Genomic DNA, 14,081 nt, shown 5'->3' on the forward strand with positions numbered 1-14,081 from the left:
TGGACATTTACAGTGAAATAAACCTCAATAAACAAAAGGGTAAATTTTAATTTTGTAAGGTTGGTAATTCAAGAGATGTTTACACTAAAACGTTTATGCGTTGGTTGTGGAGGAAATGTAAATCACAATGTAACAAAAGTGGCTTAAGATTCAACTAGCCTTGGTTTTTAATCCAGTACTTCCCAAGGGCCCACTAGCTTTTACACTAAATAACATTCCACCATGTGACATGCTGACACCGTAATTTTAATTCTGAAAGTGTTTTTAAACAAAAGTTGCAGAAGTCCACTATAATCTAAAACTTAAAAAGATAATAAAAAATAAAGACCACTTTTCCCACTTCTATAAGGACAATATAATGTCCCTATGATTAGATCTAATAATTTTGTGCCCTTAGCACTTGACCCAGTGCCTAACTAAAACGACCATTTTCATAGATGTTGAATCCTCTCAGTACCACTACAGAGTAACAGTAGAAATATTTGATGTTGAAATATAAATTTTTAACAATATTTTGTTTTCTTCACATTCAATATGCAGAGGTAAATTCAGCATTTTGTAGGAAAGTAAGGGCTAAAAGTTTATTTCTAAGAAACACTTGAAATTAATTATGTTGTTTTACATTTTACTTAAGATGAAATTCTTAACACTAAAGTACATTCAAAATACATTAATGTTTTTCATTTGAGTAGATTTTCAATCTAAGAAAAATAATGGTCCAAAAGTAATAAAATAGTTTTGCGAGAAATCCTCTAAGTTATATAAACAATATTTTATAAATATGGTAAAGAAATCACTATGATGTAATTAAGAAGGGAAGAATGACTACACCCATTTCTTTCCCATCTGCCTTGATACTCACCCAAAACTGTTAAGAGATTTAAAATAGAAATTGATCACTATGTAATAATGCATGATTATTATTGTCTATAATAATATAACCTAACAAAAATAATAATGTAACCTAAAGAAAAGCGTGATAAAAAGTCTACACTGTTGAAGTATTTTCACACTTTGCAGATGCTTCCTAAGAAAGAGATGATTTTTCGAAGAGTTGAAACTGAAGCTTAAATGTATGACTAGAAGTCTCTCTCCATTATTTCTAAAGTCTTTATATATTGTAAATCTTAAATTTGAAGGTACAAAGATATAGGTAAGAGGAGCTAAGAATATATCTGAGAAAAAAAGAATGTGAAGCATTTATTCTGCCATTTTCAGTCTTCCTGTTTGGGCATCTCTGTAGGTTTTACCTTAGTGAATAATTGAAAAGGAATAAAAAATGATTAGGATAAATAATTTTGCACTGGGAATGAGAGACACAGCATATGTGTAGATCCTATATGTTTTCCCTAGAGGCTTAATATAATGCTTGATGGATTAGTCCTGATTCTGTAGAATAAAATAAACAACCTTTTACAAAATAGTAAATATTCTGTCTGGCTGGAAATTTAACAATATTAGGGTAGGAGATCATTAATAGCAAGGACTGTCCTAATCCTTAGTTGATTCCATATGGGCTGCTTAGAGGCAATGATACTAATGAGAGGACCAAGACATTGCATCATCAGGGTATACTACTGAGAGTAGAACCTTAAGGTTCTAATTTTTTAATGGAAGCATTAAAAAAGTGAGAAGCTATTCTAATGCCTGAAAACCAAGAAAGGCCCTAAAAATTTTATTTGTACTTTGTCTTCATGTCAGATCTTGTTTCCTCCTAATCCCTCTTCCTACTTTCCCATCATCTCTACATGTATACTTCTCATACTATTTTTTTCCATTCTCTTCCTAGCCTATTACTGTTTAAAGTTATGAAATGAAGGTAAGACAGCTGCTATAATTGCTAACATGCACACACACACACACTTAAAATGTAGAGTATAATCTTTAACTTCTTCATCTCAAAAACAAGCATACAAAAACAACTGTGTTGCTCTTTATCCTTTATGCCTTATATTTTATTTTATTTTTCTTTTTTATCATGAGGCTTAGTGATCCTTAATCAAGGAGGAAGTTTATGTCATACATTAATATGGACAATATTTTAACTGAAATATGGCTACAGATGTGCCAAACTGAGAACTCTGGCCCGGGAGCTGAAAGAGTTCTTACCTTAGTTTACCACTTAGTACCAGGAAACTAAAGAAAAGCACAAATTTCTCTTTCAGTTTCTTCAAGTGAAACATGTAGGAATTAAGATTAATGCACAAATGGAAAACACAAACATTCTGCAATTTATCTATTGCTGCTAATTTTTCCTTCTGAAAGCAAAGATGGCCTAAAAAAGCCTTTTCAACACAGCAGTTGTTATGAATCAATTCAAACTGACATATTAGAAGGAAAGTATTTGTGAGTCCTTGTCTCCTTGAACCCTAAATTTCTGTGACTTTAGGACTTTGAAAAAAATATTTTTCACTTTTCTTAATCACAGTTATAATTGATATTGCCATCAGCTTTTATTTCTTGCTGGCAAATTACAACACGGCCAATAATTTTTGGTTGCTATTCCATGCCAAGGAGAATGGTCCACCTTGGCATATTATGGCTATGGCAGTTACAACTCAGAGTGTAAAGGATGCCAGATGGCTTCTTCCTCTTACAGCAACACAGAGCTGAGAAGAGGTCCAGTAAGTGAGGAAGAAAAAGGCAGAAAGAGTGGTCTGTTTCTGACAGAGCCAGCAAGGAACACGATTAGGATAACTGCTAGATTGAGACTGTCCCCAAATATCCTAATTTCTCAATTATCCATTTATTTACAACTTCTATTTGTATTGCTATTAAAATAAAATAATAGATTCTATAAGTATATGTCTGTTGTGTTATTTATTCACATTTATTGTGAATTCATCTTTCAAGCCTCTGAAACACTAATAAATCCACACTAGAATTTACTAAGTCTGTATTTACCATTTTCAGACTATTCATAAGTTAATAGACTTGAATCAATATTCTCCCTTTGGCATCACCTCTCACACTGAAAAAGTATAGTCTTAAAACTTTCCTTATAATTCTGAATACAGCATTTAAAAAATGGTGATTAAATTTCCATCAGAAGACAAGGTGTTCTAAAAACATCTTTGAAAGACTAAATGTAAATGAGAATAATAGAGCAATAAAAAATCCTTAGGCATATTAGATTTAACATCTCATGTAATATTAAAATAATAACCATGGTAAGAAAATAACTATGGCCTGGGTAATATTAGATCCAAAAGATAATTTTTTTTGCTTCACATAATAAAACTTATGTGTTCGTATTTCTTTCTTTTTATTAAGAGACTGGGTCTTGTTATATTGCCCAGGCTTGAAGGCAATTGGCTATTTACAGGTGTGATCATAGCACACTACTGTCCTAAACTCCTGGGCTCAAGAGATCTGTTGCGGGCAGTGACTATCTGGGGCTGGTGTTGCTCTGAGTGGTAAAAATAATTTGCCAAGACAGTTGTGGGTAAAGAAAGGCAGATATATTAGACAAAGTAGGAAAATATATTGCAAGAAAGCAAAGGGCAGGTCAGCAAGAGAGGAGCTAACTGCAAGGAGACAAAGAGTTGCTGGTGCTCATGCTGTGTGCTGAAGAGGGCTTTGTGCAGTACTGATAAAGCTAAGGTTGCAGTGAGCTAATTTGCATTTTTCTACTAGCTGAGGTGTCTGGTGATAGCTTTGTGCAGGAAGATTGTGAGTTATTTGCACAGGAGGGCTATGGGTCCTGGACCATAAAGAAAGGCAGACTTAGAGCTTATCCACTTCCTGTTTTTGCTTTCCCTCAGTCTCACCAGCCCAACTCCCCCTCCTTATTTAGAACTCCACAAGATCCTCCTGCCTCAGCCTCCTGAGTAGCTGGAACTATGTGCCACTGTGCCCAGGTAATATAGCCATATTTTAAGCAATAGGAATCTTTAATATTTTAAAACATGATTTGGCAACCTAGAGAGTACTCAGTAATGTGTATTGAAGTGAAATATTTAACAGAGTGTCTATGATCATTAAAGAGAAAATCAGTATAGTAATCCTACTGCAGAATTTCTAGGACTTTTAGAATTCATTAATAGAAGAGGATTAGCATTCGAAACCAGCCTGGGCAAGATGGTGAAACCCCATCTCTACCAAAAATACAAAAATTAGCTGAGTGTGGTGGTGTGCACCTGTAGTTGCAGTTGCTTGGGAGGCTGAGGTAGGAGGATCTATTGAGGTCAGAAGGTCAAGGCTGCAGTGAGCTGTGATTGTGCCACTGGACTCCAGCCTGGGTGACAGAGTGAGACCCTGTCACCAAAAAAAAAAAAAAAAAAGAAAATGATTTTCTTTGAGTCAATGGTAATCTTTTGAAATTTAAATTTCAATATTTAATATCCATATTTAAATAAATCAAGGTAATTCTTTTGCACAATCCAAAGGAAAGAACATATGCTGAAAACAATTGGGGATGGAGTAGAAACGACTGAAGAAGGAAGGAAAGACAACAAGCAATATAAAAACATATGTTCCAAAGCAGCTAAGATATCCTTGGCTTATCAGTATTCTAATTGTCAAGATTATATACAAATATAACGTGATATCATATTTACTTATTATTTTATTTGGATTATATCCAAATACAATGTGACATTATTTTACTTATTAGTGTCAAGATACAAGATACACTTGTATCTTGGCTTGTCAGTACCCTAATTGTCACATTACATTATATCCAAATATATATTACATTTGGATATAATGTGAAAATTAGGGTACTGATAAGCCAAGATACAAGTGTATAAAATTTAATACATAGCACAGAAGGTATGGAGGAACCCAAACAAAAGGCTTATCAGTACAAGACAAGGAGGGTCAAGAAGGTAACGTAAACACGTAAAATAAAGGGTATAAGGAAAACGATAATGCAAACATGATGATAAACAGCACTAACACGGGGCTTTAGTGACTAGGGGCAAAAAAGTATGGTAGCAACTGTGGCTAACTAGAGGTCTCATGTCCCACCTACAGGGGACAGTAACTGTGCTCCAATTGAAAAAATCATTTGGAAATATAAGTCTAGTGCTCTTAGACTGGAGGAAAACTCCAGACTAGGAGTTTTCAAAAAAAGCCAAAATTTTGTATTTTTAGGTTAAATATCAGTTTTTAAAAGTTTGATAACTAGCACATCATTTTTAACATTACTGAGTAGGCCAAACAAACCTATCTGTGAGCCTTTGTTGGTCTGTAGATAGTGTACACCTCTGATTTAACTTTTCAGTTGAAACTTTTCAGCATGTTACTGTTCATATAAAAAGGAAACCCAATAAAGACAGACATTACAAAGACTCACATAAGACAAAAAAAAAAACAAGATTACTCACCTCTGTAAAAGTTTTACAATTCAAGGGCTGCTAAAAATATCTATTCTTAGAATTATTAATATTAAATATCTATAATTTCCAGGGTTCAATCTTTAGGAAACCTAAAGTACCTAAATAACCTTACCTCAAGTCTCATTATTGCCAAAGAAATGTGATTTACTCACAAAATTAAATATGCACACACGCCAACATCACATAGGTGTAAAGAAGGGAGTCAAAACTTCCTATCTACTTTATTACACTTATCCACTATACTACTGTATAACTCTCATAGAGTTATGATCCTCTGAGGCGATCATTACTTGTAAGTTTTCTATGAAGGAAACATGAGTGGCAATGTAAAAGATCAAAGTCTAGTTTCTCATAAGAAGGGAGGTCTGTAGAGGTACCAACTACTTTAAAAACTTTTAGAGAATTGGTTCTTTCCTTTGCCTTGTTTGTTACAGCTTTACTGAGATAAGTGGTTTTCTCCTTTGCGTTTTTAATGACGGTTTTATTGAGATATGTTTCATCTTTCATAAAGTCCATCCATTTCAAGTGTATATTCAGTGGTTTTTAGCATATTCAGAGTTGTACAACCATCATTACAATATAATTTTAGAAGACTTCCAATATCCCAAAAGGAAAGCTAGTCTCCATTAAGTCTCTCCTCATTTCCACTCCCATCTCAGCCCCAGATTTCTCCTTTGATTTTCCAACTTAGCTAGCTGATAGAATATATTTCCTTGGCACAGAATGAAACTGAAAGTTACATTTTGATGTATGATTACCAAAAATGCTACTTGAAGTAATCTTTTATAAAATTGGATTTTTTAATTATAGAATTTCCTCTTCAAATGCGGTTAAAGCAGAAATTGTGAAAAACCAACTACTTTAGCTTATTTACTATATACATTTATCAAATGACAAATATATTTATTCTATAATTTGGCTCAAAAGATTCAAGTTTCCTGAACCAATCCATTAAAATGAACTACTACGTAAGCCACATATAAAAAATGAGTCCATCTTTTATTTTTCTCCCCCAAAATGAACAGGCAAGGAACTACAGAAAGATCAACTAAACCCAAGGCCAGCAGAAGGAAGGAAATAATAAAGATTATAGCAGAGATAAATATTTGACTTTAAAATATAAGTTAGTAAAAAGAGACTACCATTATTTCAAAGATCCTAAGAGGTATATATTTCTGTAAAACTTTTTAGTATCTTTGAAATATGGTTGTATCTTACGATAGATAGCACGCCATAATTCAACTGGGATTCTTTTTCTTTCTTAAAGAAACATAACTGTTACAACCAATTGCATCTTAGATTTAAAATAAGATGCACTGAATTAAAAAATATTATAATTGTAACCTGAAGATTGAGTAAAGTTGTTACTTTTTTCTTTTTCTTGTTTTAAAGAAAAACAAATAATGCTAATATCTATATTCATCGTGCTTTCTATTTAAAAAAGTTTAATTTATTAGACAGCTTTGATTAAACCTTTATCCTACTATCTTTAAAACAGTGGGTCACAAAATCAGTTGAATGGGTCATGAACAGCATGTTTTTCTTTTTTAATTGCTTATTTAAGGATTTTTTTCTTTACTTTTCCAAAATATTTATAAAATCATGTTTGGTATTGCTTGTCTTTACTTTATGTTTTGTAAAACTTTTAATTTTATATATGTGGGTACATACTGGCACATGATGTAAAGCATCTTTTTTACTGAAGGTGTAGTCAAAGTTTGAAAACACTAATAGAAAGTTCTTTATATCATGAAATAAAAAGTAAAATCTAATGTTAAGTATAAAAACAGCAAAGTAGAGACTAGTGCATAGAATACAGTATCATTTGTTTAAATCATGGGGAAAAGATCACATATTTGAATTTATACATGCACAAAGTATCTCCGAAAGAATATAAGACAGTTCTACAATAATAGTTGGAGTCTTCAATACTCTACTTTCATACTACACAGAAATTCTAGACAGAAGATCAGTAAGGAAATAGAGAACCCGAACTTTATAAAACAACTAAATCTAATAAAATTATATAGAACACTCAATCAGCAGAATATATATTCTTCTCAAATGCACACAGAACGTTCTCCAGGACAGACCATAAGTTAAGCATAGGTAATTCTTAGTAAATTTAAAAGATCAAAATCACATAAAGTATTTGTCTGACTACAACAGAATGAAATTAAGAATCAGTAGCACAAGAAAAATGGAACATTCACAAATTTGTGGCTATTAAACAACATGCTCTTAAATAAGCAATAGGTCAAGGAAGAAGTCATGAATTAATGAGAAAACATTGAGATGAATGAAAATGAAAACGACATACCAAAACAAATGAGATACAGCAAAAGCAGTACTCAGAGGGAAATTTATAGCTATAAATACCTACATTAAAAAAGATCTCAAGTCAGTCATTCAATATCTTATGGAACTACAGAAAGATCAAACTAAACCCAAGGCCAGCAGAAGGAAAGAAATAATAAAGATTAGAGCAGAGATAAATGAAACATAGACTAGAAAAACAGTAAAGAGAATTAACAAAATCAAAAGTTGGTTCTTGAAAAGAGAAACAAAATTGACAAACGTTTAGCTAGACTGACTGAAAAAGAGAGAAGATGCAAATAACTAGGATCAGAAATGAAAGCAAGGATGTTAGCACCGACGTTACAGAAATTAAAAGATATATAAGTTAATACTATGAATAACTGTTCATCAACAAATCAGATAATCAAGATGAAATGAACTAATTCCTAGAATCACAGAAATCACCAAACTGATTCGGTAAGTAGAAAATCCCAACAGACTTATAACAAGGAAACAGACTAAAGAGTTCCTATACCCTATCAAGCCAGCCTTAGCCCAATACCAAAACCAATACCAAATACCAAAACACAAGATAAGAAAACCACACAACACTATCCCTTATGAATATAGACACAAAAATACTCAACAAAATACTAACGACAGATCCAAAAGCACATTAGAAGGTTTATAAACCAAGGCCAAATGGGATGTATCTCATGAATGCAAGGGTGGTTTAACATAAAATCAGGCAATGTATTAATAGTGCAGGCATATCACAGTAGAACGAAGGGGGAAAAATCACATTATCATCTCAATAGATGCAGAAAAAGCATGTGGCAAATTCAATGCCATTTTATGATAAGAACATTTAGCAAACTAGGGATAAAAGGAAACTTCCTTAATATGACAAAGGGCATTTATAAAAATTCTATAGCAAACATCATAGTCAATGGTGAAAGATTGAAGCTTTCCTGTAAGATCAGAAACAAGGCAAGGATATTGCTTTCTCAAAACAATACCATCCAAATTGTACTGGAAGTCCTAGCCAGAGCAATTAAGCAAGAGGAAAAAATAAAAGCCATCTAAATTGTAAAGAAGCAAAACTATCTCTTTACGTGCAGATGACACGATTCTATATATGTAGAAAATCTCATAGAACCCATAAAAAACGATTAGAGTTAATAAGCAAATGCAGCAAAGTTGCAAGATTTAAGATCAACACACAATGACCAGTGCTATTTTGATAAACCAGGATAAACCTTTCCTTTCTTGAAAAGAAAATTAAAAGAACAATTCCATTTACAATACCATCCAAGAGAACAAAATACCTAGGAATAAATTTAGCCAAAGAAGTGAAAGAATTGTACACTAAAAACTACAAAATATCACTGAAAGAAATTAAAGATCTAAAACAAAAAGACATTCCATGTCCATGAACTGGAAAACTTAATGTTGTTAGGATAACAATACTCCCAAAGAGATCTGCAGATTTAATGTAATCTCTATAAAAATTTCAATGACCTGTTTTGCAGAAGTGAAAAGCTGAGCATCAAATTCATATGGAACTGCAAGGGACCCTGAATAGACAATAGTGAAGTGCAGTTAGAGGACTCATATGTCCCAATTTCAAAACTTACTACAAACAAGTTATCAAAACAGTGTGGTAGTGGCATACGGCTAGACGTACAGACCAATGGAATAGAACTGAAAGTCCAGAAATAAACCCGAAGAATCTAGGCCCAACTGATTTTTGACAAAAGTAGCACGACTATTCAAAAGAGGAAATTTTTTATCTTGAACAAATGTTTCTGGATAACTGGATAGCCATATCAAAAGAATAAAGTTAGACCCTGTTTTACTTCATATATAAATATTAACTCAAAATGAATCATTGACCTAAATATATATAAAAAATGTTTTCTTCTAATTGTTTTATAGCTTTAGCTCTTATATATATTCATATACATATATATATATATCTTCTATAACATTGACTTGGCAATGGTTTCTTAAAATTGATAAAGCACAAACAACACAACAAAAAAATAGATAAATCAGATTTCATAAAAATGGAAAACATTTGCCCATCAAAGGATATGATCAAGAGTGTAAAAGAAAACCTACAGGATGAAAGAAAATATTTGCAAATCATATATATGATAAGGGTTTACTACCCAGAATATGTAAAAAAACTCTTACAACTTAAAAACATGAAGATAAACAATCAAATTTAAAAATGGTCAAAGGACTTGAAAGAATACCCTAGAAGCTAGCGAAACTGACTGCATGTGGGACAGAAGCTCAAGGACAGGAATAAAGGAATTTTCATTGTACATTTTTTTACATTAAAAAAATTACACCATGTAAACATATTAATCAAAACATTAAACCCTGTTTCTAATGCTTTATTTAATCAGCTAAGATATTACTCAGTTCAGTTTACTAAAGAACATTTAAATTTTATTTAAATACCAATAAAAAGGCTTTTGCTGACAAGAGAATATATATCAAACTTGAGAAATAAGAAGTCAAAATATTAATCCTTCAATCACAGGAGTTTTATAAAAATGTAGATTTAATGCTTAAGCCCTGGAGTTTGAGGCTGTAGCGAGCCATGACTGTGCCACTGTACTCCAGCCTGAGTGACAGTGCGAGAACCTGCCTCAAATAAAAAAAAACCCAAAAAACAAAACAAAACAAAAAACCAACAACCCCCTCTGTCTCTCCATAGAGAGAGATATATATAGATTTATAATAAGAAACAGGGGTGAAATATTAAAAAGTAATTCAATATCAAGAGATGTAATGAAAAAACGTTTTGTTATTTTATACCCAGGGATTGATTTTAAATCACTCTAAGACATATTTCATTATTTACCAATTTAATTTTGAGGAAATACAATTTCATTTTATTATAAATGGCAACTTTTCTGATAAAACATACAAATAATTAAATGAACAAAGATAGATGATCAGTTTTTCATGAAATATATACTTTTAATTATAAAAAATTTAAAATCAGCCAGAAAAGTAAACATCATACCACAAATTAGTTATATGTGTGCATATATGTATATAATCTGTATGTATAATGTATCTGATTACTGATGATGCAAATTTATATTTCATGCAGTACAATCATTTTAGTGGTAGTCTTTTATGATAATATGAAAAATTAAAATAAAAAAGCTAGAACTGAATTTCATAATAATTAGGTTTCTGTAACACTCTAAAGATGATATTAAGGAAATACAGTAAAAGGGATGCAAACATTAATGCATTACATGGATTATGTTACAAGCTAAAAAAGGAAAAGAAGCTCAAACACCATTCTGCCAAGCAGAACTGCAAAACAATCTGAAATTGGACACTGATCCTTCAAGACATATAAGACTTTCCATACTTATTAATATCTTATGACTATTTTAAAATAATTAGGTAAAAATAAAGCCATCAGTGGAAAACCATCTTTTTAATTGTTTTTATTAAAAATACCTATGGGGATAAAAATTTTAAAGCTCTACATGTTTTCTTGAGGATCAGTACAAATTTCTTGTGCTAAATAGATAATTGAAAATAAGCTTTAAATGGGTTTTGCCAATGCATTATGTACCTATCATACTGTAGGTCCCAGAAATTATGATTAAATCAGTGGTAAATATTAAGAAGATAACAATATAAAGTTACAAGATACACTCTAAAATAGTCTTCATTTATTCTTTACAAAATTTTTTTGATCTAAAAATTTTATCTCAAAAACAGAATAATTCAATAAAATAATTTAAATTACCTGCAAACATCCACTGTCATTTAAATGAGATTATAAATAACTTCCCATTAATCTTTTATTGACTAAATATAACTATATTTAATAATAATTTATAAATACAACCATAAAGATAACTTCCTATAGTGTTTATGGATCATAACATAGGCTATGTGGACTCAAACATATTTGCAAATGTATTTTGGATACTTAAAGCATCTGTCAATAACCAGTTAACTGCAAGAAAAATAAAAAAGGTACTTTAAAAAGTTGTTGTAGTCAGTATTACAACTATCCTATTATAAGAGAAATGTGATTTATTGCCAAACAAGCATAATAACACATTTATAATCGGCAACTACAAGTACATTTATGACTAGTGTTATATTATTCATCCTGACTAGTGTTATATTATTCATCCCTGTTAATTTTCAATACAAAGAGTGTCCATTTCTGTAGACATATGAAGCACATCATACCAACAGCACACATAATTAGTTAACTGGTAATGTAAAAACCAGACAATGTTCATGGCACATAAATGGACCTACAGTAATAGTTAGTGCTGCAGAAGCTAACAATGCTTTAAGCAAAATTGGAAAAACATGAATATCATGCAGTTTTACTGAACTCACCTGACAGAGGTGTAAAACCATTCTCTAGGAGCAGAGATGCATGCACAAAAGTAAGAACATGATTGCAAGTAATAGACTTTAACAAAATAAAAATATAACACTCAACTTCGAAATGACAAAAAATGGACAACATGATGGGATTACTGGGACGAAAATACTTTTATGTGTCTTACCTCTCTCTTTGCCAATAGCACATTGGGAACAATGTGTGGCAGGCAGCGTCCCAGCATTAACATAACGCTTTTTTCACTGTCTGCAATACGAGACACCTAGAAAACCAAAGAATTAATAAACAATGATAGTGGAGAACTTCTGTGCATAATAATATGGAAAAGTTCATTCTTTAGGCCCTGATACCCCTGCTCTAAACACACATTCCAATATTTTAACTTATGATAACAACAACAACAGCAACAGTGCTCCAATCAACATCCATATTTCTTTGGGCTAGAAACAGATTTAAAATACCATAAAAATCAAGGGTGAAGCCAAAGAGGCCTAATAGGCTTCATTTCTGGGAACAAGTAGGGGGGATAGCACAGGAGTACGGCAGCCTCAATGTTTGTTTTTGTCCTTGAAGAGATGCTCACAAAGCTACAACCATTAGCTACAGTGATAATCTGTACAAAGAACTTGGAAATACAAGGGGTAGGCTAAGGAAGGTGATCCAGTCTTACAATGAGGATTGCCAGAGTGCATCCAAACCATCCTCTATCTAGCTCTGTGATATTCTCAATGACATTGTGGAACAGAAGCCCATGGGAAGTCAAGTGAAATGAAACACAAAACAGCTAGAAAAGGAGGAGTGAGTACAGAGGTAAGAAAAAATGGTAATAATAAAATACCCCCTCAAGACCAATCTGCAAAAATAAATACAAAATAGTTGAGAAAAACTAATATGCAAGCCAATAAACTCAACGATTGGACATAACCACTCCTAATGAAATGAAAATAATAGAGTAATTTAAATAAACAATTAATATATAAACAGTGTACACAAGTTGGTTTTCTGAATTATATCTAAGAGATGCTGTCATCAGACATACTATTAAAAATAGAGTTTATAAAAGGTCACTTTAATGTTAATAAAATGTTAATAGAAAAAATAGAAATAATCAACTACTTTCCTTAAAAGTTTAAAATTTTAGGAACTATATCTTACAGCATTATTTTACATAATGGATTTGCATTTGAAATACAGTCTTATCATAGATGCTTCTGTAGAAGAGAAACTAAAAAGAAGAAAAACAGTAGAATGTTTTTAAAAAGTTGTGGAAATAGGTGGTATAATTTACCTCGTATCCTAAACGACTATCTGCTGACATTCGACAAAAAGAGAGTAGTGCTTGATGGAATGCAGGAGACAATTTCCTAGAAGAAAATGTATGAAAAAGACACAATATCAAATAATTACCACTGACATTTAAGGAGAAATTTAAGTTATGTATTACAACTTCCATTCCAGCATTAATCCTACCCCGCAAAGCTAACCAGATTTCTGAGCCACCAGTGACTTGAAGAACACTTCACTGGAGAAACTTACACAGGTCACTTAGGAGAAAAAATATCAACAGTAACTGGTGTTCTTGCAGTAGTTTAATGTTATCTGAAAAAATGGCATTTATAGTTAGTGGATCAAACCTAAAGTGGTATAGTAGATCAATGACTATAGAAATGATTTGAAAATCTGAAATAAGGACTTTCTCCAACCCCAATTCTCTATGGTCCCAGAAAGGTAAACACAAAGGTAAAGTGGATAAAGGTTGACCTGGTATATTGCTGAGAGGAATTAAAGCTTTGCAGATATATATAATGGTAATGATAAATCTGAATATTAGAAAACCACATACAATAAGTCTAAAGACAAATGGAGGCACAGCTCATTCAATATTCATGATACATTTTAAAGAAAATTTCTGTTTGCAGTTGAAAATATTAGCCTATTTATGTTTAATAAAGGAGGTTAAAACATTTATATTTCTAAAACAACACCAGTCTCTATGTCGTATTATTCATAAAATTATAACTATGAGTTGTACT

General features: G+C 31.8%; 1 protein-coding gene across 9 annotated transcripts in view; it reads right to left on the reverse strand.

The window, feature by feature from the left end:
- Positions 1-14,081, reverse strand: part of RELCH (RAB11 binding and LisH domain, coiled-coil and HEAT repeat containing) — a 126,591-nt gene that overhangs the window by 62,502 nt on the left and 50,008 nt on the right. For 8 of the 9 annotated variants that reach the window (XR_010120864.1, XM_055297290.2, XM_055297280.2 and 5 more), the window contains 2 exons: positions 13,337-13,412; positions 12,215-12,310 (listed from right to left, as the gene is read on the reverse strand). Coding sequence is in view for 8 of the 9 variants with exons in the window: in XM_055297290.2 (XP_055153265.1) it covers positions 12,215-12,310; positions 13,337-13,412 (172 nt within the window). In the remaining variant the exon portion in view is untranslated. Of the gene's footprint in view, positions 1-12,041; positions 12,066-12,214; positions 12,311-13,336; positions 13,413-14,081 lie in introns of all 9 variants that reach the window. The other variant, XM_055297271.2, reaches the window with a different exon arrangement.

Source organism: Symphalangus syndactylus, chromosome 1 (assembly GCF_028878055.3).
Source record: "Symphalangus syndactylus isolate Jambi chromosome 1, NHGRI_mSymSyn1-v2.1_pri, whole genome shotgun sequence".
Classification (NCBI taxonomy): Eukaryota; Metazoa; Chordata; class Mammalia; order Primates; family Hylobatidae; genus Symphalangus; species Symphalangus syndactylus.